Source organism: Saccostrea echinata, unplaced genomic scaffold, assembly GCF_033153115.1.
Source record: "Saccostrea echinata isolate AGI-Se365-2 ecotype Australia unplaced genomic scaffold, CSIRO_AGI_Sech_v1 ptg000027l, whole genome shotgun sequence".
NCBI lineage: Eukaryota > Metazoa > Mollusca > Bivalvia > Ostreida > Ostreidae > Saccostrea > Saccostrea echinata.
In genome coordinates, this window is record NW_026889776.1 from 13,208,324 (window position 1) to 13,236,241 (window position 27,918).

A 27,918-nucleotide genomic window follows, 5' to 3' on the forward strand; every position below is an offset into this window, starting at 1 on the left:
CATCAGGTGATTCTCATTCACTTACTCTAATAAAGCAAGAGAGCATCAACAATAAGAAATGTCGGTTAAAGAATCTTTTAAAAAATATTGTAGTTTACCGTGCGTCAAGGATGTATTTGCAGAAGATAGCGTAAAGGTTTCCACAAGTCTAAACTGCTAACAAAAAGACAAAAAGAAAATATTCTCGCTAAAATAATAACAGTTGTACGAAAGGTATAAAAGTACAAATATGTTGAAATGTCCCATATTATTGTATTGTATTTTTTAAATGAAATTAATCATTGAATTTGTAGATTTCCTCTTTTGATTAATATTATTGCGCACATTTTTAGCCATAAGTCTTCATTGAGACTAGAGGTTTATTAATTATGTTTAAATGTTGATATTTCTTTTCTTTTTTTTTTTTTAAATGTATTTTAAGATCATACAGACAGTATTTGGTTTAAATATTAAATACGACCGAAATGTTTCACCATACGAGGTATTTTTGAAAGTTTTTTTTTTTAAACTTCCTGTTAACTGAATTCGTTACATGTAAAGAAAAGAAACCATGTCTCTCAGAAGGTATATTTTAGCAAAAGTGACGTTTCTAATAGGAATCTCTGTCACATGTGGATACGGTATGTACAGTTTTATCATTACACATCACGTATACTTTTTATAATATTCTCTATATCTTGTCACTTTATCCACCTCTTATTATGTTCCAAATTAAATACGGAAACCTTGCTACAGGTATGACATTGTTATTTTTTATATGCACCTCTTTGAAGGACATGTTTTCAAGAATTCAAAACCAAGGGCAGTGTTGAAAATAAAAAAAAAAATAGAGAGAGAGAGAAAGTATCAGAAAAAGAGTGAATTGGTGAGGAAGTCACTTGAATGACTGTTGCAAGTGTGTTAATCTTAGCTAATCATCTGAAACGAAACTATGTCCGCAACTCACGAACATAATCTAATATACGGGAAGCATCCTCCCCTGGGAAGTATATGTACGTTAACTTTTAAATAGAAAAGTTTTAATCATAATAGATCGTATTTTGATATTTAACAAAACTATTACTTTCTATCGATGTTAAAATTTTCAATTCAGTCAAAATCATAAGAAAAGAATATATTTTTCAAATAATTATCTTCGGTATTGCATAAAGAAGCATATCGTAAATCGGAAACTGGGAAAGTTAACGTTTCCCATCCACCCCCTCATCCTCACGCCTGGTTCAAATAAACAAAATAGATATTAACACTGGAAATATGATGTTTTTGTATTAAATAAAAGGATATAATACTGTTTCTAATATGCTCCAGTAAACCATAAATCTAAATATCTCTCTTTCTCTGTTTTAATTTCATTATTTTAACCAAAGGATATTACCAAAATACAACATTATAAGCAATATTCTTTTTTTTTTAATTTCGGAAAGTGGATTTGTCCAGAAAGAAAGCAACGAGTCAGACTTTAACATGGCCCTGCAATCGTGACGACTGTAAAAACCAATATATCGCAGGGAATGCAGTGGATAGAGATGAAGGCACTTGTACTAGAAACAGTGTAATAGGAGGAAGTGGTACAGCTGAAAAGAAAGTGAGATGGAAGGTGGATTTGGGTGCTATTTACAGTATATACAGCATAAATATACTGTTTAAGGACATTTCTGGTTACAGTAAGATTCCGCGTCAAATATGATTTCAATAAAACCATGCTATCATTATAAAAGTATAGTAATAATGGATTCTTCACATTTGCATAAATAATTCACATTTGTATTTCAAAAAAAAAAAAAAAAAAAAAAAAAAAAAAAAAAGACTTAACATTTTAAATTTCTAATACCTTGCATATACTTTTGGAAATCTTTATACAGTTATAATTAAGAACCATATATAATAAATATTTGTCTTTTGTTCTTTTTTCTATTGCCATCTGTAAATGAAGTGATCAAATGTGTTTAACTCTAAGTTAACACAGTTAACGAAGTTCACAGAATACATTTTGTTGGAAGAATTGCCTAAAAAGAATATCTGAACAGTAGTGAGCAAAGAGTGTTCAAATTTATTATATCAGACAATTAAAAACTTCTTATATAGGAATCAAAAGAGGCCAAAAGTCTTTTTCTTCTAACTCTTTAATGATCAAAATTTTGCATTACATTATTGGAGCAAAATACAAATTTTATCAATCTATTACTATACATAATAACATTTTGATATTCTTTTACTAAATTAAAGGTCAGAAGGATAAATCTTTGACGCTCTATATCTATGAAAGGAGAAATAGTTTTGAACAGCAAATTTGAACAAAAGCTGTCCAGAATAAAGATTTAAACAAATTGCAAACTTTCAGTTTTTAAGGACTAAATATTTCTTCTCTAAAAATCTCAAAAAAAATTTTAAATGGTTTTTGAATAGAAAATGTTTTCAGTCATGACAGTTCTTATTCAAAAGAAAACGAGGTGACCCTTTAAATTGGGGGTTCTACTACACAGAAAGATTTTATAGGTATTTACATGTAACGATGAAATTTTTATATCCATTAATGAAAAAAAAATGTTTATCATATTCTGCAACGACTGGTTATGATCTCTTATCACTATATATTATTTAATTATAGGATCTAAAGGAGCTTAATCTCTCATCTTCTTTACCTCAAAACTTGAAATACGGTGTATCTCGTTAAGCAACATTGAACAATAGATGTTCAAAAGAAATGTTCGAATAAACACTGGAATGAAATGCAATGGAAAAAAAATTAATAAAATAAATCTTAGTCAACATCATTTCTCATCTTATAGAAAAAAATGGATGGAAGACTTATTGGTTGCCCGCAACGAGATATCTTGTTTTCTAAATTATAGCATCTTAAGTAGGGTTGGACTGTATAAAGGGATATAAGTTGAAAATGGGAATGAGTGGATAATTATTCTAAAATAAAAGGACAAGAGTAAAGTTAGATCATATTTATATTGCAAACATTTACAAGTTGTTTGAAATCAAGTTTGTGAATTTTTTGAATTTTCAAATTTTTGACCTTTATGTTTGGGTTATGCTAAATTTAAAGATTTAAAAGATAAAAGATTGTTTTCAAAATTTTCTCTTTTGAACAGTAGGACTATGGTTTATCTAGTTTAGTCAGAGATAGGAATATCTGAATGAGGCTTTGCTATCTTTGGTTCTTAAGTGATGTACCTTGGTATAGTTAGTAGCTTAAACTCATATCCTGTTACAGATGCTTTTTATCATTTAAGTCAATGTGACATTCAAATTAGAATTCCTATCTTTTTGAATATCTGGCTTCATCGTCTATATTAAATTTGTTTGATATATCCTCTAAAACCATGGGACATTTTCAAGAAAATTGCCGCAAAGCATACTATAATGATTACGATTTTGTTGAAAGCAAAGTTCAATGGACAAAAAAAAATAATCTAGCTTACAATAAATTTCCATCGTAAGACAAATCTTACACGAGTTTATTCCTTTTTCACAAAAAAAAATCTTGGTAGATTCTTAGGTGTACTATTTGTGGTAATACCTTATCCACAAACATTATATCAGATTAATGATTTACTATAAAATTTCCTCATCTAGTGTTAATTTGATAATGTTTATATATATGATTAACTGCATCTTTTGAACTAGAGGACACACGCATGAAGTCTAAAGAAATACCTTCGTACACGCAGTGTATTAAAGTTATGACTTAGAAAAGACTTCATAAATGGACCCATGTGATAGATATAATCCCTCTTAAGAGGTCATGTACAGTCGTTGTAAGCAGGGATGGGGTCAATTACATAAGAAAGTAATTAATTAAATTACAATTACTCGCCCAAAACCTTCAATTAAATTACCATTACCATTACAAGGATTTTGAAATGTAATTAATTAAATTACAATTACTTTGTAAATGTAATTAATTAAATTAAAAATTACATTAAGAAAAAACATATAAAAATAAACAATGATAAATAGTCATGCCATTGAACGTTCATTTATATTCATATAGTTTCAGTTACTATTTTTTACATTAAGTAAACATTGTGTAGATGTTAATGAAATTTTAAAATATTGTGTCCCCTTACCTACATCTATCAGGTTTAAAGATTTTTCTGCCACAATGAAGATATTTTACACTGGGGCATTTGTGAAAGGAATACATAAATACTGACTAATAGCAAGTTCCAGGGCTTAATTGTTCCTTTTTGGTACAGGGTCCTGTACCCTTCTAATTGTGAATTTTTAATCAGAAAGGTAGCAAAATTGGGAAATGTTATTGACTTACATTTATTTGTTGATTAAAGAGTTAAATAGTGGACTTGTTCCTCATATACACATGATATATATCTTTAAAAAAGATTAAAATTTCAAAACACGTTACTAGTATTTCTATATATAAACAGCATCAAAAAATTGAATTTGGTAATCAGTTGGGAATTGTTACCTGAATTTTTGGAAAAAAGAGCCAATTTTCAATTGGGATACTGTCCTTTTACAGGACCTGGATGCTGTTTTCCATTAATCCATGTGTCCGTTTTTAAGCTTTCTGATATATTTTTGCAAAACAATGGATGTGTTTTGCCTTGTTTCCTGCTTTTTTCATCATCCTTAGCTATACATCTCAAAAAGTTATAGTATTTGACATATTGTGTGTTAAACTACCGTCTTCCCACAAATTTTTATTAAAATAGAAAAATTGCCATGGTGTTATAACAACATATTATATATTTTAAAAAAAAATTGTGGGAAGACATAGTCAATGTATGTGTATAAAACTACCAATAGGTAAGGTCAAAATGTGTGTAAAATCTCTATTTAAGTTCAGTGTCAATGTGTACATAACCATAGGGCACTAATAAGCACCTGTTAATCACTTCTTACACAAGCTGTAGATATGGCAAACAAAGGATTAGAAGCCATTGGACTAGATATTTTAAGTGTCAATTCATAAACAAATTAATTGAAATTATTAATTTTATTTAATATATTTATAAACAAGGAGATAAATAATTTTTAAAAGTTTTGAAGAAAATACATTTTAAAGAGGAAACAGCAATTCACTAAATAAAGAAAATATATAATTTTTTTTAATATATTGTAGAACATTTTGTCCTAAAAAATTAGTTAACCTTTCTTGATTAAATTGTTTGAGATTTGAAAAAAAAAGAAGGGGGCTATTTCTCATTTATTAAAACACCAGTGTAATTGAATGTAATTGAAAAGTAATTGTGAATTACATGCCTTTCTCAAAAGTAATTAATTAAATTACAATTACATGTAATTGAAAATTAGGCCAATTACACATTACTTTCAATTACATCGAAATTTGTAATTACTAGTAATTACTGTCAATTACTATTACACATTACCATTACCCCATCCCTGGTTGTAAGAAAAAGATTTATTTTGGTACAACATGCTTATTACTGAAAGCGTCTGGAAATAATAGTTAGCACGGTTTAATTGATAATGCTCAATAAAACAAGGTGCATGGAAACTTCATACTTTTTTTTTTAATTTATAACCTAATGTATTAATAAACATTTTCTTGCCGTGGGTGTAAATCAATATTAAGAAATTTAAAAGAATCAAACAGTATACCCTTAAGGGCAATTTTCATATCTTTGTTTTATGATTTGAAACAGTAAACCTTTAAAATAATCGTTCATAAGTTTTCCTAAGAAATAAAATGTTATAAAAATCTGAATATTTTCCAGAGGCTCGACAAAGAGGCCGCTTTGCTGGATTTTCACTGTACTTATCAGAGTCTATAAAAAGAGACAACGAATCACGTTGCTACAAAGACGGACCAGAGTTACCTCCATTGAATTTTACGACAACTTGTACCGGATACGGACGTTATGTCATCTTTTACAATGAACGATTTGATAATGCTACTTATCCTGAAAGATACGAAATCCAGTCATACACTGAGTTGTGCGAAGTGATAGTAAAAGGTTTGAATCAGATACTTACTTTTTAGCTTTTGGGGCCTTTAACTCACTGGCATTGCAAATTAATATAATCCTACAATAATTCTCCATTCATTTCCTTATTAGGATTTGCACACAATTAGGATTTTTTAAATATATGCAATTTGCTTTTCTTCCTAGGGTCTTCTTCTGAGATAAAATGCTTGCTCGGGCTCATTTTTACCAAAGAACATAAGATGTATATGAAAGTTATAACTTGGAATATTTAACTGTTTAAAAAAATAAACACACACATACACACAAACAGAAACAAATTTTCAGGGTACAAAGAAAGTATATTAATATTATAATGATAACAACGCATCTTTGTGAAACGAATCTAGCACAGCCACCTTTCCAAAAGATATATTTATAAGTCAGTATTTATTTCATCTATCTGCTGATAAAAAACTGCTAAAAAGCATGCTACAAAACAATAGCATTTCTGCATGGATCATCATCCTAAGAAATCTACAATAATTATATAAAATAATACAAATTTACTTTGAAATGCTCTTAACGTGGAATCCAGTTTATAATAAAACCTGAACGTTCTGTAGTGCAAAAAAATATTAAAAGAACAGCTACATCATGGGATTCATTAGAAATCTGAACTGCATGCACATTTTTTAATCTTCATTGCTGTCAAAATGGTGACTACGGCGTGTTCTAAGACAAATATTGATTATTGAATGTAGTTTAACGGCTATTCGCGAATTTTTCACTCATATGGAGACGTCACCATGTGCCGGTGAAGGTCTTCAAATTTAAACCTATACTCGGCACTCGGTGCCATTGAGTAGTGAGGGTTCTTTACCTGACGTGGACATCGCTATATAAGGCCTAATATGAAAGACCGTTGACTTTCACTTCTGATGCCGGTCGCCTGGCGAAGTAACAGTCACGTCACTATCTATGTTTACGTCTTAGGTTTGAAGGCACAGCAAACGAGAATCAAACTCGGACCTCCTGATCATGAAGCGAACTCCCTACTACTAGGTAACTGTGACCGGTCTATGCTAAATATAAAAAAATATATATTTAAAAGATCACATGTCAGCGCTTCCAAAACAGACGGTCTTCTTAAGTTAATATTTCTTAGTATTTAAATTTCAGAATAACAAGACCTAAATAAAGTAGTTTAAGTATCATCCCCCATATTTATAACCATGAAACGTTGCATCTTAGATAAGATCAATAAAAACATTATAAGTACAATATCGCCTAGTTTGAATACATTTCAATGACACATGATGCCATCTAATTGCAAAATATTATTTTCGTACATTATATTTAGGCGACCAAAGACGTACATGTACATGTAGGTCCTGGGCAACAATATTCATGAACCTGTTTTAAGGGGGCCGACTGGGGTTTTCATTGCGCAATACTTCGCGCAGCATAGTAAAATAAAACTTAATAACTCTTTCAAAGCAACTATTTTTACATAATTTATAGAAATTAACAAAATTAGGAAATCTCAGGTTAAAAAATCTAATTACGTTATTAAATAACTTATTTTTTAAACGATTGTTCAAATGATGGGTAGATAGACTTCATTATAGTGTGTTTTTGACGTTATGAATAACCGAAGTTCTTTATGAGGGGTTGTGAGGGTACATATTGTCGTTTTGTACATATTGTCGTCGGCGACTGTAAACTCACAATTTCAGCTTCTCAAGAATTGCTGGGTCAATTTCAAGCAAACTTGCCATAAAGCATCGGTGAATAATGGGGATTCCAGTTTGTTCCCCTTCTTTCAAGGGAAGTAAAAAATCTTCCCAAGAACCACTGTGTCAGAAAAGTTGAAACTTATGTGAATGTTTCTTTATAAAGTGTAGATTCAGTTTCATCCAGATCATGACCCATGGGGGTGGGGTGTGGCTACAATAGGCGATCAAAGTTTTTCATAGAATATTTAGAAAAATTCTTTCATTCTATTTTCAAGAAGTACTGGGTCAGAAGAGATGATATTTATGTGATAGCTTCTTTACATAGCGTAAGTTCAATTTTGAGGTGCTGGTGGGAAAAAGATTCCTCACTGCTCAATGACCCTGAGTCCCAAGTATAGGTTTAAATTTGCATCCCTCCACCGGTATATGATGACGTCTACATGCGAATGAAAAATTTTCGAGATGGACATAATAACAACAAAACAAAAACAAAATCAATTTTGTTCAAATCATGGCTCCAGAGGTAGGGTTGGGCCACCAAGGGTGATCAAAGTTTTATATATGAATATATAGAAAAAATATTTAAAAATCCTATAAAAAACAGACAGATGTAGCACCGGTGCACCCCCCCCCCCTGCCCTGTGGTTTGGTTTTTTCTGCTTTGGTAAATTCTATAGGTTTGATTTGTATATATTCTCAATTAAGTCAAGAGGTAAAATTCCATAATGAAATAATTTACTTAACATAAACAGTAGCACACCTTTACATACAAATGACTTTTTAAATTTTTTTAAATTCTGAACCGCCCATCCCCTCTCCGTTTTAAAAAAAATCTGGATCTACCATTGAGAACAGCAGTAGGCCCGCGATTAATATTGTTTATATGGAAGCATCATCAGGTTATTTGTTTGTTTGTTTGTATGTTGTTTAATGTCCCTCTCGAGAATTTTTCACTCATATGGAGACGCCACCACTTGCCGGTGGAGAGCTGCAAACTTTGTCCTATACTCGGCACTTACGGCCATTGAGCAGGGAGGGATCTTTTTCGTGCCAGCACCTACTGCGACATGGGACCTCGGTTTCTACGGTCTCATCCGAAGGACCGGTCTCCACGTCCCACAGTGGGATTCGAACCCGCGACGTTAGGATCAACTCGTTCGCGACTCTAGAGCAGACGCTCTAACCACTGCACCACGCGGGAGACTCATCATCAGGTAGTGCAGATTCAAGTATCTTCAAATCTAACCGGGCTTGGGTGGGACCATAATGGGCGACCAAAGTTTCACAGAGGAATATATGGGATAATTCTTTAAAAATTATCTTCTCAAAAACAACAAAGCAATGATTAGTCATATATATATATATGGATTGATTGATTGATTATTATTGTTTAACGCTGAGTCGGCAATATTTTAGACATATTTCGGCGATCAAATTAAGTGTATATGAGCATTTTTATAGTTTTTGGTTTATCTGGCCATATTTATATGGAGCATTGCCGTGCAGTGCCATGCGACATGTTCTGATGAACGACAATATGCGCAGTGAGGGTAGGTACACATTGTCGCAGGCGACAATATGAACAGAACGACAAAATATACCGTCACAATTACGCTGCATTAATTAGCATACGAGATACGTCTGTGTGATGCATACACCAATTACAATCACAAAACAATCAAAAAACAACAAAAGAAATCTTTAAGCAACAATATCTGTGGGGCGACAATTTGTACAGTGAGGGTGAGGCACATAATGTCGCCAGCGACAATATGTACATGTGTTACATTTCTGACGACGACAATATGTACTGATAGACGACAATATGTACAGTGACGGTAGGTACATATCGTCGCCGACGACAATATGTTCAAAACGACAATATGTACCGTCACAGGGGTCATTAATTATGTCATAAAATAAAAAAAAAGTATAAAATAGATGCTATTGAAATTTTAAACATAGAAAATTGAGAATCTTTCCCCTCTGGAAACCAGACGGAAGAATTTTGTGTTTCTTGCATAAAATGTACAATATAGTATTACTCATCAAATAATATAATTTGAGCAAAATGTCTATTAGTAGCATTTGTATAATTTGCTCCGAGGTGCGAAAAAATAGTATTTTCCTATATAATACTATAGTAAATATACCTGTATTTTGAGATGGTCCCTGAAAAATAACCAGACGGTAGATTTTCACTAAACTTGGCATTTATACTGAAGTCAATGTAAGGTACATATGGTATAAAATTAAAGAGTTTCTCTATAGTAGTTTTCATATATCCAGTATATATATATACTGGATAACATCTTAATTATTAGTTCACCAATCATAGTTGCTAATTGCATATTTCTTTTAATATTTTTATAGGACATGAATACTTGGAGGATAATAAGCTCAAGATAATAAATTTGAAATTTTAAAACATGAATATTTGCAATCGATGGCAGCGCTTCTTTTCATTGCGCCTGAAAACCTTGAAATTGTTTTTATTAGGGTGTAATGAAACCTTTTATGGGATGAATTGTGAAAGACAGTGTTCTATCAACTGTGAAAATCAAAGATGTAATATCGTAAATGGAACATGCCTGAGATGTAGGCCTGGGTGGACTGGAAAATTATGCAAAACTGGTATGAATAATTATTGCAACTTCCTGTCCGTTATTACCTGTTTTTTGTTTGGTGTAAATGAAAATATATAGGCATCTTCATGATATACAGGAAATTCTTGAAAAATTAATATTAGTTTCATTTTTTAAACAGAGTGTACAAAGGGATGGTATGGGCTTGGTTGTGAACAACAGTGCTCCAACCATTGCATAAAAAACGAAGTCTGTAATCACGTGACCGGTCGTTGTGACAATGGGTGTGCTGATGGATGGATAGGAAAGAATTGTGAAGAATGTAAATACAAAAAATATCTTTTTACTTTTCAGGTTTGCTGTAATTTCAACTATACAGTGCATAAAAGACAAATAGCGACCAATTTCCTTGTTTTTGGTTTATTTCATATCATTATAATCATATATATTCTTTATTAACAATATCTATTTTTTAACTTTCATTCAAATTACACAGATTGAATAGGGAAAAAATTACATAATTTGGCATTCTCAAACACGCTTGATGGCTGTAAGCGTTTTGGTTATAAAACGTAAAAGGGGCCTGGGTACAGTTGAATTGTTTACATTTAAAATTTCTACGCTTAAAAAAATAATACCAGTTAAATAAATCGATCTTATATGAATATTCTTAGAATTCAATGACAAAGATATTCTTCTTAAAATAGCGATAAAACATCTGTTTTTGTAAACATGGCATGAGCTCTGTTATTGTTAGTGTTTACGTTTCACCGAGTGTGTGTACAATTTCTTAAACTCTCCACACTTCACTGAGCATAGACTGACAATACTGATGAGTTGGTTTTGCTTTTTCACATATCTACTCTGAATTTTTTGAATTATAGTTCTAATATTTTTCATTAATACACCAAAAGTCGCCCGCGTGGCGCAGTGGTTAGAGCGTCTGCTCTAGAGTCGCGAAGTAAGGAGTTGATCCTTACGTCGCGGGTTCGAATCCCACTGTGGGACGTGGAGACCGGTCCTTCGGATGAGACTGTATAAACCAAGGTCCCGTGTCGCAGTAGGTGTTGGCACGACAAAGATCCCTCACTGCTCACTGGCCGTAAGTGCCGAGTATAGGACAAAATTTGCAGCTCTCCACCAGCAAGTGGTGGCGTCTCCATATGAGTGAAAAATTCTCGAGATGGACGTTAAACAACATACAAACAAAAAATACACAACAAAATTTCTACTTTTCTTAAGTATTAAGGATAAAGTTTATTTTGTAGAAGTGTAAGGATGTGTCAATCAAAAGCGTTCCGCAAATCGTATTTTCAATAATTTCCACATAAAATAAGTTTCTGAACAAGCTTTTATTACATCTCCTGCTATAGCAACATATAAGTCATGATATCATACACGAAATTTGAGAACATATTAACTTCAAATCTGTGTCCAGGCCCCTTTTAAACTGATTATTATAATAATTATCATTTTAAAAAATGATAAAAGCAAAGGTATAGTCAGAGTTTGATAAAATTTACTGCATATGGTAATTGTTAACAGCATGTAAAGATGGAAACTATGGTCCTGGCTGTGTATATAACTGCAGTGGTCACTGTCTCAATGATGTCCACTGTAACAAACAAACTGGATACTGTGGCATGGGATGTAAACCTGGATATACAGGGAACATATGCGATGCAGGTAAATGACAGAAATACAAAAGGTGAAATATTTAATATATATGTAGGATACTGTAAACCAACTATTATTCGCGTCATCTTTTATTCGCGATTCGTCGGTTTGAAATTAATTCGTGACGATTTGTTTACGTGACTGAGGAAAGGTTCTCTACAAATACAGTGCAAGATAAATGGTTCGAGGCGATTAATATTCACGAGTTGAAGTAGGTCGTGAAACTCGCAGATATTATTAGCATGCGAATTAAAAGTTGGTTTACAGAATGTGATTATAGATGTATCGTAAAATAACTATCACTGCAAAAAAAAAAAATTAAATTCTTTTCATACAAATGTTCAAAGCATGCACTCCTGGATACTTTGGAAACCAGTGCAAGGGATTTTGCAGCCAAAATTGTTGGAATGCTGCGATCTGTAACCACATAGACGGAGTTTGTACAAATGGCTGCAAGGATGGATATATCGGAGGAAAATGTGACAAATGTGAGGCAAAAGTATATAACTTTATCTTCTTTTATGAAAAAAAAGATTACCTGCTGTAATACAAATATGTTACCTTGATAACATGACCTTCTGTAAATTTAAAATCTATCAAGATTAGTGCAGTAGTCAGAATTTTATAAAATATTAAAAACAAATACATGTATATCGCAATATTTTAACCGATAGCTGAAGTTGTGTTTTAGCTTGTCAACCACGAAAGTTTGGAAGGAATTGCTCAGGTATATGCTCTGGGAAGTGCATTGATATGTGCAAATTCACAGACGGATCTTGTAACTGTGCTACTGGTTGGAAGGGCTTAAATTGCAGTGAAGGTATAGAATTGTAAGCTATGACTATACAGAAAGTGCAACAAAAGTTACTAAAATAAGCTAAACTAAAGTATAAATCTTGCTACTTAGGAATTGTTACTTTCAAATTAATATCGAAGAATATTTTGTAGTCAAAATTGTAAAGTACACTTTCAATTAAATGAACATATAGTTACATGATAAAGAGTTTTTTCCTTTAATTATATATATATATATATATATATATATATATATATATATATATATATATATATATATATATATATATATATATTAATAATCAAACCTAGTAAATCCTAAATCAGTTATGTTCAGAATGAAGAGCTATCATGTTAGATTTAGATTTCATTCTAGTTTGTTGACTTTAACTTTTCGTAACAATTATTTTGGCTTTTATATCCCCTATCACTTTATACTGTAACATGTATGAGAGCCAAAGGGTGCTCTTATAATCACAGATGATAAGCAATATTCATTTTAATAGTTTGCAACATTCACAGTTATTAAGATATTTCATTGTTTTTAATACTTTTTTTATTATCATTGTTTTTTCTTCTGTTCCGAAAAAAAATTTAAAGATATTCTAATATGTAAAGCAAAATAATAAACTTATTTACTGGCGAGAACTGCAACTGTTCATAATATTTTATTTTAAATTAATTTATGAACAGTTCCCTTACTTTTAACTTAAATCAAACTTCCTAACTAGAAACATCCTATTTTTAAGGGTATTTGTATGAAACATTTTTAAACAGGCCCAAGAGTCTAGAACCGCACGTCTGAAAAATTGTACAACCTTATCATTTCAACTTTAAACCTCATAGTATCATTAATATTTAGATAAAGCCATGAAACTGAAAAAAAAATGTTACTGTGACCTTCTATCGAATTGGCACAGTATGTCAACTCAAGATGCATCAAGGTTTGATGATTCTAAGCCTCTTAGTACCCTAAATATTGAGACAAAAGTGTAAAATTTCAAAAAAAGGTCAAAGTGACCTACATTTTAGTTGATAATCACCGAAAACCCAAGATGCATCAACTGACAAAAGTTTATGATTCTAGCCTCTCGTTATCCGAAATACTTAGATATAGCCATGAAATATCAAAATTACGTCATAGTGAACTACATTTTATTGACACACTCCGTAGACTCAAGACATCAATGACACAATTTAATGATTCTAAGCCTCTTATTATGTGGAATACTTAAATATTGCTAACAATTCAAAAAGTAGGTCATTGTGACCTTTTTAAGTGACGTAGTACCTTGACCAAAGATTCATCAATTGACGAAAATTAATGATTCTTAGCTTTTTATTATCAGAAATATTAAGATAAAAGTGGAAGATACCAAAGGGAGGTCACGGTGACCTACTTTTTGGGGGTAAAACAGTCGGAAGACCCAAGATGCATCAACTGACAAAGTTTTTTAAATCCACATGTAAGTCTCTTATTAGCCAAAATATTTAGATATAGTCATGAAATATGAGAAGTAGGTCACCGTGACCTAGATTTTGGTTGACACACTCTGAAGACCCAAAATGCGCCAAATGATAAAATTTTATGAATCTTAGCCATTGAGTATCTGAAATATTTAAATATGACTATGATATTTCAAAAGAAGGTCACTGTGACCTACTTTTTGATACTTTGAGGCCTTGGGATGCATCGGTCGACAAGGTGGAATAATCCCAGGCTTTATAGTGTCCGAAATTTGCATCTAACACTATTTAAAAATAAATGCATACAAAATTCAAAAAGTAGATCACTGTGATCTTCCATAAAAATGTTCCAGGGCCTCTTGATGCATCAACTTCGATAAAATTAAAACATGTATGGATTCTCTTGGTCTAAGATCTAGAAAACATATCAGGGATTCTGACTTACCTTTGAACATTATAAAACCTACAAGTTTCTCTGAAATACCGCCATGGGAATTAATTAAACCAAATGTAGACACATCTTTAACTGAATTTAAGAAATCAGAAACCAATTCTTTTGTTTTTAAACAGAAATTAGCCGAAATAAAACTATCTAAAAATTCTACAGTCGAAATTTATACAGATGGTTCTAAAGACAAAAATAAAGTAGCAGCGGCTAGAGTGAATAAAAACAATGTTTTTTCTTTAAGGCTTCCAAATGAAACTACAATATTTACAGCAGAGGCAAAAGCCATACAGCTTGCATTTGAATATATTAAATCTTCTAATGACAACTCTTTTACAATATTTTCGGACTCGCTTTCTTGCTTGCAATCTATACAAAATATGAATATCGATCAACCATACATATTAGATATATTAGTTCAGTTCTATCATTTCACTCAACAAGGTAAAGTAGTTGACTTTTGTTGGATTCCAAGTCATATTGGCATAATTGGAAACACTAAGGCTGATAGTGCTGCAAAATTGGCACTTCAGTACGAAATTACCATTTTTAAAATTCCTTATACTGACCTAAAATATATTGTGAAACTTCATGTAAATTCTCTTTGGCAGATATATTGGGAATTTTGTGATACAAGTAAACTATATGCAATAGATAGCAAAGTTTACATATCATCTAACTTCGGCCTGAAACATCAGGACGAAGTGATTATTTCAAGAATACGTATAGGTCATTCTAAAATAACACATGCATACTTATTAAATCGAGAACTTCAGCCAGAATGTATATCCTGTGACTGTCCGCTTACTATAAATTATATTCTTTTAGAATGTTCTGATTTTTCGCCTATTCGAAGTAGACTTTTCAATAATGTACGAACGATGCGTGAACTGTTTACAAATGTTAATGTTAATACAATTTTAGATTATTTACATGAAACTGATTTTTACAGTCAAATCTAAAGGTACACAATGTAATTAATTTTTTGATAAACACAGAGAGTTTTATTTTAAACTTTTAAAATATTTTTAAATTTTTAAGTCCGTCGGATGGGACGTTAAATGTGGTCCCGTGTCAAATATTGCAACCCCCTTGGCACGCAAAAGATCGTTTCTCTGGTTTTCGGAAAAGAGTAGACTCACTGGGGGCCGCCAGAGAAACAAAAAAAACTTTCAAAACGGGTCATATAGAATTAATGTTCCGCCGAAATATGTCTGAAATATTGCCGACTCGGCTTAAACCCTAATCAATCAATCAATCAATCGAAAGTTTGATGATTATAAAAACTCAGTTCCCCAAATAATTAAATAAATTGTTTTGAAAATAATTAGCCATAAACTTTAGAAAGTCGATCATGGTGACCTACATTTTGGTTCACACACGACACACTTTAGGTCCCCACGATGCAATATTTGACAAGGTTTGACGATCATAGGCTTCATATTCATCAAAATCAATTTTAAAAATAATTTTTTTGTTTAATTCAGTTGGTCACCTTACCTACTTTTGAGTCAACATGACATGATATCCTTAGATGATCAACAGACAAAGTTTGATGATCCTAGTCATAATTATGGTCAAAATATCAATTTAACAAAACATTTTAGGTCAACTTTGAAGTGACCTTGAGACCATGCCCTCTGCCCAAGGATGATGCCTTGAACATTTTTTTTTATCTACAAGATACCTTCTGTGTAAGTTAGTGAAGATCTGTCCAGTGGTTCCTGAGAAGATTTTTCAGCAGCTACTTTTGTTTTTATTTCCTTAATTATCTCCCCTCCTTTAAGGTTTACATCCCTTTTTAGTGTATGTGAAATCCCTTAGGCAAGAATACTTTGTGAAAAATTTGAGAAATTGGCCGAGGAGTTCTTGAGATATGGCCCATATTCCAATAATTTTACTCACACCGCACAAATGGCCATAGCATTAGCTCTTTGGACCTTCGGCTCAGAAGAGCTAATAATTCAAAGTTTGACTATCCATTGATCTTCCACAAATATTTCCAACAATCGATTGTACAATATTTTGAGTATTTTTATTCACTTCATATGATTAAAAAACAATGAATTGATTGTACAATTATCGCGGGAAAAAATTACACGAGACATATATATGGGATTTTTTTCTGCAATATAACAACCGCTCATATCCATATGAAAAAAAACAATTAACGTTTAATTGTTAAAATAAACTTTTTTTCTATAAAAAAACACAACATGATAAACATTTCTCAATAAAGACGTCTTATATATAATTTTGATATATGAATATTTCAGAATTTGTTCCTTTTTGTATACATATCAACATCTTAATCAACAATTTAGCCAGCATATGTTCGAGACGTAAAAAGGAGCGCATCGCTTAAAATTGATAATGAACAAATAGGAAACAACCCGTTTTAAATGACAATGAAATATTACAGTTTTGTATGCGTAACACTCATCCAATTATAAGATTATTTTCTTTTTATGCCCTTTAATTCTTCTACTGCCACTTTTTTTTCTAAAATTCCAGCGTGCTCTAAGTCCTATGGAGTGAACTGCCAAACACGTTGCAGTGAATATTGTGTAAATCGTACATGTGACAGATTCAACGGGAGTTGTTTGTTTGGTTGCAAGGGAGAAGCCTATGGAGAAAAATGCGATCAAGGTGTGTATAGATGTACCTTGTCTTCAGCAAATTACTTATTATTTTAATTTCTTTGAATCATCTTTTTTTTCTATTTTCTTACTTTTAGCAATACTGTTCATATTGCTCTTACAATGCATGACAATTGAAGGACGCAAGGATGGCATTTCTCTCACAGCATGTTTATTTTTGCTATGTGCTGCTTAATGATGATAGGAATTTAATAATGCTCATTTCTCTCTTCTAACTTAGGGCTATTTACAGAATATCAGTTATCTAAAGCTCCTTCATCTGATGCGCTTACTGCTGTTGGGGTTGTTGTTCCGTTAGCAGTTGTCATCATCATTGTTGTTTTGGTCATTTTACTTATCCGGTACGTACTCGTAGCAGAGTCATGTGAGCCAAAGAAGATAAAGAAAGAGAAATTTTAGTGGTCTATTGCTTTAGATTTTCATTTGTCGTATTTCGTAAATTCATATTCACAACTTATTTGTACGATATCTTTTTTATCACGCTATGCTTTAGTAAATCTTTATGAATTAGAATACTTTATTCTAGATTTAAAAGGAAATCTTCAGAGAGGTCAGCTACACGTAAAGATGTTTATAATATGAAGCATGTTTCTATTGTGGAAAAAATGTGCAGAGAATCCTTTGCAGAACGTAAGGTCAAATGCATGGAGGACATTTTAGAAAGTTAATAAATACAAGTAATTGTGAATTATACAATTTATTCATATTTTTGAAAAAAAAAGATAGTAACACGGTCATTCTTATAATTAATCTCAATGTTCCTTTTTGAACCTTTCAAAGCATTTTATTGTAAAGTACATGTGTATTTTTGCCTGTTTCTGAAGATAGTTGCTTTCTCTCATTTGACGAGAATAAAAAATGAAATAAATTGAACGTTGTCCTTTATTGCAAAAAATGGCCATTTAATATTTAGAATTAAATTTAAAAAAAAAAAAGAAAAGAAAACACGTCCTTATCTAAATTGTTTATCTGATCGATGAAAAGCAATTTTTACAAAACACTTCTTTATCAACATTTTCCTATGATCAATAAAAAGTATTCTAATATAGTACGATTTTACCTCATTTTAAGATTGTCGTGGAATTTTTGTGCATCACATTTATTTTCATATACATTTAAGTAGAAATGGCTCACTTTTTAGCTCACCTGAGCCAGAGGCTTAAGTCAGTTTTTTTTCTAAACGAAATTTGTCCGTTGTCTGTCGTCGTCGTCGTAGTTATCGTAATTTTATCACTTTTTCATCTTCTTCTCAAGAACCACTGGGCCAATTTCAACCAAACTTGCTCAAAGTATCGTTGGGTAAAGGGGATTGAAGTTTGTTCAAATGAAGGTCCACGCCTTCTTCCAAGGGGAGATAATTATGATTTTGCAGGGGTAGGGTCGGGTCACAATGAGTGATCAAAGTTTTACATAGGAAAAATCTTCTTCTTAAGAACATAAGAGCCGTGATTGGTCATAATAATATGGAAGCATCCTCAGGTAGTGTAGATTTACTTTTGTTCCAATCATGACCCCGGGGGTACGGTGGAGCCACAATGGGGGATCAAAGTTTTACATAGGAATACATAGGAAAAACTTTAAAAATCTTCTTTTGAAGAACATAAAAGCCATGATTAGTCATATTTATATGGAAGCATCCTCGGGTAGTATAGATTCACTTTTGTTCAAATCCTGACACCCGGGGTAGGTTTGGGCCAAAATGGGGGATCAAAGTTTTACATAGGAATACATAGGGAAAATCTTGAAAAAAAATCTTCTCAAGACCAACAAAGCCATGATTGGTCATATTAATATGGAAGCATCTTCAGGTAGTGTAGATTCAACCTTGCTCAAATCATGACCCCAGGGGTAGGGTGGGGCCACAATTGGGGATCATAGTTTTACATCGGAATACATAGGAAAAATCTTGAAAAATCTTCTTCTAGAGAACAGAAAAGCTGTGATTGATCATATTAAAATGAAAGCATCTTCAGGTAGTGTAGATTCAAGTTTACTCAAATCATGACCCCCGGCGGTAGGGTGGGGCCACAATGGCTTATCAAAGTTTTACATAGGAATACATAGGAAAAAATCTTTAAAAATCGTCTTCTCAAGAACAGCAAAGCAATGATTATTAGACATATTTATATGGAAGCATCCTCAGGTAGTGTTGATTCAAGCTTGTTCAAACCGGGGGTAGGGTGGAGACAAAATGGGTGATAAAAGTCTTATATAGGAAAAATCTTTAAAAATCCTCACAACAAAGGCATGATTGGTCATAATAATATAAAAGCATCCTGAGTTAATGAAGCTTTAAATTTGTTCAAATCATGACCCCCAAGATAAAAGTGGGGCCATTACAGGGGATCATAGTTATACAAGGGAATATAAAGGATATATCAATAGATATTTTCATCTTAAGAACAGCAAAGCCATTATGTATCATATTAATTCAAAAGCATCCTTAGGAAGTTTGGATTAAAGCTTGTTCAAATCACCCCCCCCCCCACCACCACCACCACTTTTATATTTAAACTTTTCAATACTGAACTGATTTCTGCTTTTTCCTAGCCAAAGTGCTCAGGTGAGCGATGTGGCCCCTGGGCCTCTTGTTATTTTTGGGGGATGACTGTGCGTTACTTTATTTTAAACTTTAAGATAAAGTAAGACGGGTAAATATAATGCGTAATCGATAAAAGCAGGGTTTTAATAATTATGATTTGAAGGGGCTATTTCAGAATTATTTCAAATAGATTATTTTGCCAATTCTGAAATTTAAAGCAGCGAATTGTGGTCATTTAAACGATGAAAACATCTCCATCTGCCTCACGTTTAACTGAAAGCCCTGGGCATGTATTTTGCAGATAGCAACCTAAATAATGAAGAATTTATTCAAAACTCAAAAGACAAATATGATGCTAATGCTGATGAGACTGCCAAAAGAGGCCCCCCGACGAACAAATGTATACCAGTGAATAATTTACAGGCCATCATATCTAAAATGTCTGCAAACGAGGATGCTGGCTTTCAATATGAATATCAGGTATGTCATTTAATAAGCTCTGGAAGAATTTTACTCAAAAATATATTTGATTAGTAAAGAGCAATACAAACTCATCAAGAAACTTCTATTGCGTTTATTAAATTATTTTTTTGGGCTTATCACATGTGCTCGTTTATTGGTAACTTCATGTGCTAAATCTGGACCAAAACAAGACTCTTCTTTACAGGATATCCCAAAAGGTGAACACCATCCCTGTGAAGTAGCAAATCGACCAGAAAATAAATCTAAAAATAGATACAAAACGACTTTTCCGTGTAAGAACATTACTGTGACAATCTTAATATATCTATTTTTGAAACACAGACATTCATCCTATTAAGCGTACATGTAAATGCTTTACAATTTTATCTACAGATGACCATTCCCGAGTTGTATTGAACACCTCATCTCCGAGTGAAGGGGATTACATTAATGCTAATTATATAGAAGTAGGTTTATATAAAATTCTTCCATCCAATATTATACACTTCACATTGATTAGTTGATGTCAACGAAGTACTGTATAAATAGGCGTCTTTAAAGTAAAAACGCTATAATGATAAAGTTTTCTTTTATTTTTATTTTAGTGTTCTTATATTTCTTCTTGAATGTATTTGCACTTATTTTACAAAAAAAACTGTATCAGCATTAAAATACGTCTCCTTTTGCTTGTGTTTTTACAATTATAGGATGTTCAGGGAAAACGCTCCTACATTGCCACGCAAGGTAAACTTAAATACCTTTATTTAAAAAAAACAGTACTTGATTAATAGTGAAATTCATAAATAAAATTTTGATTATTCTACGGAAATACCAAAAAACATTTTTCAGAAAGTAAAAATTTATTTTTGTGTTGTTCTTCAACTTTGTTTCTGTTTGAATTGTTTTTTGTTTGTTTCTCAGTTTTTCATTTCTTTTTATTTTTTATTTATTTTTTTTGTTAGGTCCTAAGCCAAAGACGATTGCTGATTTCTGGAAAATGATTTGGCAGGAGGATGTATCCATTATAGTTTGTCTGACCAATCTCAAAGAAGGGGCAAAGGTCAGCTAAAGAATACACACAACAGTATCTTTTCTTCATTTGCATAATAGTGTCGATATCGGATAATTATTATCAAAACTTTGAAGTTTTTTATAAATTTTGAATGCAATATACACTAATGCATGCTTTATTGCTCCCTAAAGGAAACAAATTTTGTTTGATCCAATGTGTTAACATAAAACAATTTTAAAAATCATCTGTAGGATATAAATTGATCATATTTTTAATATCATCTTTATTCCAGGTGGATATATGGATTCATTCCATCTTGCTGTTGTAAATGAAATAAATGAATTAAAAAGATTTTTTTATTTCCGTATTTAGAACAAGTGCAACCAGTATTGGCCAAACATTAACGACAAATTACAGAGTGGAGGTTTTAATATCAGAAACATGGAAGAAAAGGTGTATGCGAATTATACTAAAAGACGCTTTAAGGTCCACAAACACTTGGTAAGTCTAAATTGGTGACCTTAAGATTGAATTTAACCTTGTTAGCAAAGTATTTTGATAGTAAAAACATCATTATTTCTTAATTAAACGGTTTGTATTAACACATTCGTTATGTAAAAGAATATGTCCTACTACAAAATGATTAAAATTATAAAAAGCAGAAAAATTATAATCAATAAAGAGCAAGATTTAAGATCAGAAGCAAAGGGAAGAAGGTGTATATTCAAGGTCTACAAACACTTGGCAACAATAAATGGGTTGACTTTATGAAATAATTTAACCTTGTTAGCAAAGCAATGAACTAGTCAAAACATCTTTATTTTTAATACTATATTATCATATACTGCTTAAGGTAGTGAAATGGTTCGTATAACACGTATAATTTATAAGCAGTTACAATTAAGTTTTTATCCATTGCATTACAAGGGATAAAATTATTATTTTGAACATAATAAATTGTCATTGAATTTAACAAACATGATAAGACAAAAGCTTTTTAAAAAATGTGTCCTTTCCTTGCATGTGAAATATATCAAACATATTATACGTTTTCAATCTAAAGTATATAATAATAATAAGTAAATGTAATCATTAAACTTAACAGAGAAATTGTAAAAATCGGAAAGCAAGATAAATACATTCAAATGCCTGTTATTTTGTCATTAGAGATCGTTTAAGAAAATTAGTAGTGGTGTAATACTTTTCAAAAAATAAACTTTAAAATGGAAACAGTATGCTATTTATAATTGTTTATACTTGAAATTAATCATTACCAAGCTCACATATATGATTGCAGGAGCAAAAGGATAGAGAGGTGGTGATGTTTCACTATACAAGATGGCCGGACCATGGAGTCCCCGATCCACTCAGTCTCGTCGTATTCCATCGTCACGTGATGAGAATGTCCTCTAAATACCCAGGAAAATACATTGCTGTGCACTGCAGGTTTAATGCTTCTCTCTCTCTCTTTCTCTTCCTCTCATATGAAATTATCTTTTCATATGATTTTCAAAAACCTTTACTTCTAATTTTTAAAAATGTAGTGCTGGCATCGGTAGAACAGGAACATACATAGCTTTAGACGCCCTCTATTGGGAAGGGGAGAGAAATGGTAAAGTAAATGTACCGATGTACGTCAGAACCATGAGAAAGGACAGAATGAACATGATACAAGGCGATGTAAGTCTTATTAATTCTTGTTTTAGCATAATCGCAGTCATATACATCAAGACTGTTTTTGAATGCAAAAATTCTATAAAGTTGAAAACACATATTATACAATATATTTTATAGATCATTTATATTCAATATTTATGCATGTCATACTTCCAGACGCTGAAAGAGGATGATATTATTTATTATTGTAATTCGTCTTTGTAAGAAAATCTTAGTCTCGGTATGTGCCACTTTTGCATTCACATCTTATGTTCAGAACAGAATAATGATTCACCACTTTTTTTCATTTATATAACATTCCACATCCAGTTGGTCTTTATAAAAATATATGTAGTCAAGTGCAATATTTAATGATGCATTAAATAATATTTCTTTAAAAGATACAATTAGTTTATTTACCTTTAGAAAAGTAAATAACAAATAATTTATCAAATTAAAATCCTTTTGTGCATGAATATAAAAGTTTTTTTTTATAATTTATTTATCGTTTGTGTGTAGAAGTTACAAGATAAATCGATTTTTTAAAATAAATCTTTGTAATCGAATTTTTTTAATTTGACGTTTGTGTATGAAACACGATAAAATCGGGGTCTTTTTTTTCTTAATAAAAAATAAATATTTGTAATATCTCAACATATTTAATTTTCAGGAACAATACAAGACTGTCTATTTGGTACTTTACGAATCGTTCGTTGGGAAATCAAGATGCATGACAACAGAAGAAATTTTACAAGGATATCAAGATAAATCTTGTTACGCCAATTGTGGAGAGGTTTCATCAAACCCTCTGTCTTCAGACTTTGAGGTACACTTTATTGCAGTAAATCATGATTGAAGGGTGCTGATGTCCTGTATCAACATGCATCGTTTTTGTTTTGTTTTTTTTAAATTTGCAGCAATTCCTCTTACTTGAATGTAAAAACTGTCTTTGTTTTTTTTTTAATTTGACGAATGGTATCATTTTAGGAGTTGCTATCTCTTAGAAAAACTTATACAGATGTGGAGCATGAATCCGGAAGTACTAATATAGAAGCCAACTACACAAAGGATATCCTTCCTGGTATTGTCAAAACTCTTAATCATCTTTTCAAACCTAACAAACGTCAGTTTTTGAGCTGCTTTCCATTATTTTTATTGTTTATTTTAATAAAAAAAAAATAAAGATTGTCTCTGTAAAAATGAACTGATTCAATGAAAATACTAACCTCGTATGTTTTTTTAATCTTTCATTTCAGTGGAAGAATTCATGTGCCGGTTAACATATACAAAAGGGAGATCAACATATTACAACGCTGTTTTTCTCCAGGTCAAGTATATGTGAAGGAATATGAGAAATAGAATCATACATTAAAGAAAGCTGAGTTTTTAAAAGACCTTCTATACACTGCTGGAAAAAAATAGATATTGAAAAAAAAACACTTTCATTAGAAAATATTGCCTTTTTTAATTTCATTTTCAACAATAAATTTAATGACCAAGACAAACATTTTTCAATTTTTCAAAAATTATTTAAATTATAGTATGTAAAAAAAAAATGATAAATCCTTCAGGAAAAAAATTGTCTTTGTTAAAGAAAAAAAATCACAATAATCAGATTTTATAATCAGTCAAGATTGTTTTTTGTGAAAAGGGGCTACAGGTGAATTAAACCCTTGTATTGGTACATCTAATGATTTTCTTACCTGAGACAAATGTGTATTCTACAAGTCTTTCTTGGCTTAAAAATTAATTGCACCAAATCATGGTTAAAGAAAAAAATCTTCATTAAAAGGAAATGATATCTTTCAGTCTTACAAAGAACACGATAGCCTTATCAGTGCCCAGTATCCACTACGAGACTACACTGAAGACTTTCTAAGACTGGTGAAGGATATGAATGTCAGTGTGGTTGTCTTCCTTTGTCCATTACCTGATTTGGAATCCGTAAGTAACTCTGGTAGTTCCACCAGCATAATAATGAATATAAGAATTGTAGTCCACACAACGTAATTGACTCATTGGAATTCTTTCAATTTAGAAAACAAATAATACTTCGACGATGCAAAAAAAAAATTGAATACATCATGAGAAAATTTATTTACAAAATAAATAAAAATATGACTAGTATTACGACTATTATAAATGTTTTGTTGAATTAGGATATTAAGTTTTGATATTTTTTATTTTTTTTTTTTTTTGGGGGGGGGGGGGTCGGGGAGTATATTTCTTGAAACAATTACATCTTGTTAAGTCTAATTTCACTTTTACCCAGTCTTCTCTTTGGTTCCCATCCAAAAACATGGAGAAAACTGTTGGAAGTTTTACAATAACGCTAACTTCTTGTGAAGATTCGGCGAATGTTTCCAAGACAAATATACTTATTAAACCAAAGGTCTGTAAAGTCAACTATATTTGAATCAAATTAAGTTTTTTACCATTCAGAGAAAATACGATTCATTCTGTGCATTAAATACATCAAATCCTTTACATGGAAAACAGGGATCCAGCTCAATGAGGGTAACTGTGCTGGAATGCCAAAAATGGAAAGAGGGACAATCTATTGCAGATAAAAGGGACTTAGTGGATATTGTCAAGGCGGCAAAGAGTGAAAACTTTGATCATGGGAACAGACTTCTCATACTCTCCAGGTAGTTTCAAACAAAATTAACATAAGAATTTTTCATGAGAATTGTACTGATTATTTTGCTTAATTTCCCATATAAACAGGGATCTGTTTACCATATGCTTTTATGTCTTTCTGCTAGATTTTATAGAGTAACTAGAAGGCTTTCTGTCAAAAGCTGTAAAATTTATAAGACTACATATATGCAAAAAAATAATATTACTCACACTCACCAGTTCTCAGAGATAGATTTTGGAATTCAATGTATTTGTTTTTTGTCCCCCGCTTTCACTGAAAGTGGGGGATATTAATTTGGGTCTGTCTGTCCGTCCGTCCGTCCGTCCGTCTGTATTTCTGTCTGTCTGTAACGCTTTCGTTTCCGCACGATATCTCGAGAACCCTTTGAGCTTTCGCAATGTAATTTTGCATAGCAACTCCCTATGGCCCACAGAAGAACTCTATTGATTTTGAGGTCCAAAGGTCAAGGTCATAATTTCATAAATTCTGTCTGTTTTAACACTTTCGTTTCCACGCGATATCTCGAGAATCCTTTGAGCTTTTGCAATGAAATTTTACATAACAACTCCCTGTGGCCTAAGGAAGACCTCTATTGATTTTGAGGTCAAAAGGTCAGAGTTCAAGGTAATAAATTTATACATTCCGTCTGTGTGTAACACTTTTGTTTCCGGGCGATATCTCAAGAAGCCTTTGAGCTTTTGCAATGAAATTTTATACCATAACTCCCTAGGGCCTCTCTCACCCCTCTCAGAGTGTCCCGCCCCGTTTTTTAATTATTATTTACATGTGTTGTATCAAAAGTCGCATGGCACTATTTTTAGCACAGGTGCTTGTGGAGAGTTATTACGTATAATACAGGTTGTCGACGGACATTATATTCTTATCATATCTATTAGAACTGTTTGGTAAAGGCTAAATTAGACACCATGTATTGATTAAAATTTTGACAATATCAAACGTCAATATAAATATTATATGTGAGTTAATGTTTGAATTTAATCTGCTGTATAATCAAGTGTCTCCGTGGTCTAGTGGTATGTTGCTCGCTTAGCAAGCGAGAGGTCCGGGTTCAATCAATTAGACGATTCTCTTCTTTTTTTTTTTAATTTTTAAATTTTTTTTTTATTATTATTTTTTTTTTTTTTTTTTGATTTACTAAATGATACTATTCAACATGTGAAATGAAAAAGTTATGATGTCTGGCGTGTACAAATTCATTATTACAGAGTGATAAATTAAATACTCTGTATATTAAAAATAATCTTCTATACACATATTAAAGAATAAGCAATGAAATCTTTATATCCATATTGGCATTTTTTTAAATTTGCTTCAATATACATGTATACATTTAATAATTCTACAAATACAGGGGGCAGTGTGACCCCCCCCCCCCCATCTGCGCATGCTCTTCTTTTTTCCCTTAGACTGGTATTGCCTGTCTCTGTCGTTCGAAATGTATATCGCGCATATCAGACAGGCAAGCCAGTCTATTTTTCCCTATGCGGGAGACACAAATTCTCTGAATTAGCTTGTTTTCTTTGATAGTGATGGTGCCACACGTTGTGGAGCATTCTGTGTGGTGTATAACGCCCTCGAACAACTCTCAATGGATCAGGAAGTGGACATCTTCACCATCACAAGGCAACTTCAGATCCGTAGACCAGAGTTTGTGTCTACCTTGGTATGTATTAACAACCTTACTTCCATTTTATTTTTAGATTTTCCAGAATATATGTAACATTGATGAATTCAACACTATAATTTGATAAATCTATGTTTCCTATCATGTTATAACTTTCAAAAATTCTTTTGTATTGTGGTAAAGAAACATACTTTGTTTGAAAATAAATGACGGCGATTGTTATTCATTGTCAAATAATGTGCATAATTACGACATCCTTACGCTGAATAAAGAAGAAAAATTCTGATAAAAAATCATTATTGCAATGCATTTATTTTGTTCTAGGAGGAATATCAGCTTTGTCATGAGGCTATAGCAGAATATTTGAGAAACGATAGTGTATACGCAAATTTCTAGTCTAAGGGAGATTACCATAACAGGTCATTATACAACGTTTACTAAAGACAATATATACGTTTTTCCTTTAGTTTTGTTTCTTTTTTTATTTAATGTGTTTTTTAGTTATAGTACTATTATTTATTGTGAGTTCTGGGTGAAAGAGAGATGAAGAATGAGAATCTTCATTGAATTTAGATTTATTTTCTACTGAATTGCAACTCAATTTTATTTTCATTTTTTTCCCGATCTTATGTTCGTTTTATTTTGCCTTGAAATCAAATCTGCATTTTTTCAAATTATATTATTATCTTGAA

The 27,918-nt window shown here is 31.7% G+C and overlaps 1 protein-coding gene across 1 annotated transcript; it reads left to right on the forward strand.

Annotated features, from left to right (window-relative positions):
- Positions 1-550: 550 nt before the first annotated feature.
- LOC133193271 (receptor-type tyrosine-protein phosphatase epsilon-like) lies at positions 551-27,918 on the forward strand. Its single transcript, XM_061329229.1, has 22 exons — positions 551-620; positions 1,425-1,664; positions 5,712-5,951; positions 10,139-10,273; positions 10,406-10,546; positions 11,770-11,910; positions 20,112-20,290; positions 20,478-20,565; positions 20,666-20,739; positions 20,980-21,016; positions 21,235-21,332; positions 21,657-21,785; positions 22,582-22,730; positions 22,829-22,964; positions 23,611-23,766; positions 23,928-24,021; positions 24,197-24,267; positions 24,750-24,884; positions 25,213-25,332; positions 25,440-25,588; positions 27,130-27,265; positions 27,551-27,918. Exons 1-22 carry the CDS (start codon positions 551-553, stop codon positions 27,620-27,622), a joined length of 2,790 nt encoding a protein of 929 aa, XP_061185213.1. The 3' UTR covers positions 27,623-27,918.

Coding starts and splice junctions, on each gene's coding strand:
- LOC133193271 (XM_061329229.1), top strand. CDS start 551: ATGTCTCTCAGAAGGTATATTTTAGCAAAAGTGACGTTTCTAATAGGA. Junction 20,566..20,665: donor ATACAAAACGACTTTTCCGT/GTAAGAACATTA, acceptor TTTTATCTACAG/ATGACCATTCCCGAGTTGTA. Junction 21,786..22,581: donor TTAAGGTCCACAAACACTTG/GTAAGTCTAAAT, acceptor ATATGATTGCAG/GAGCAAAAGGATAGAGAGGT.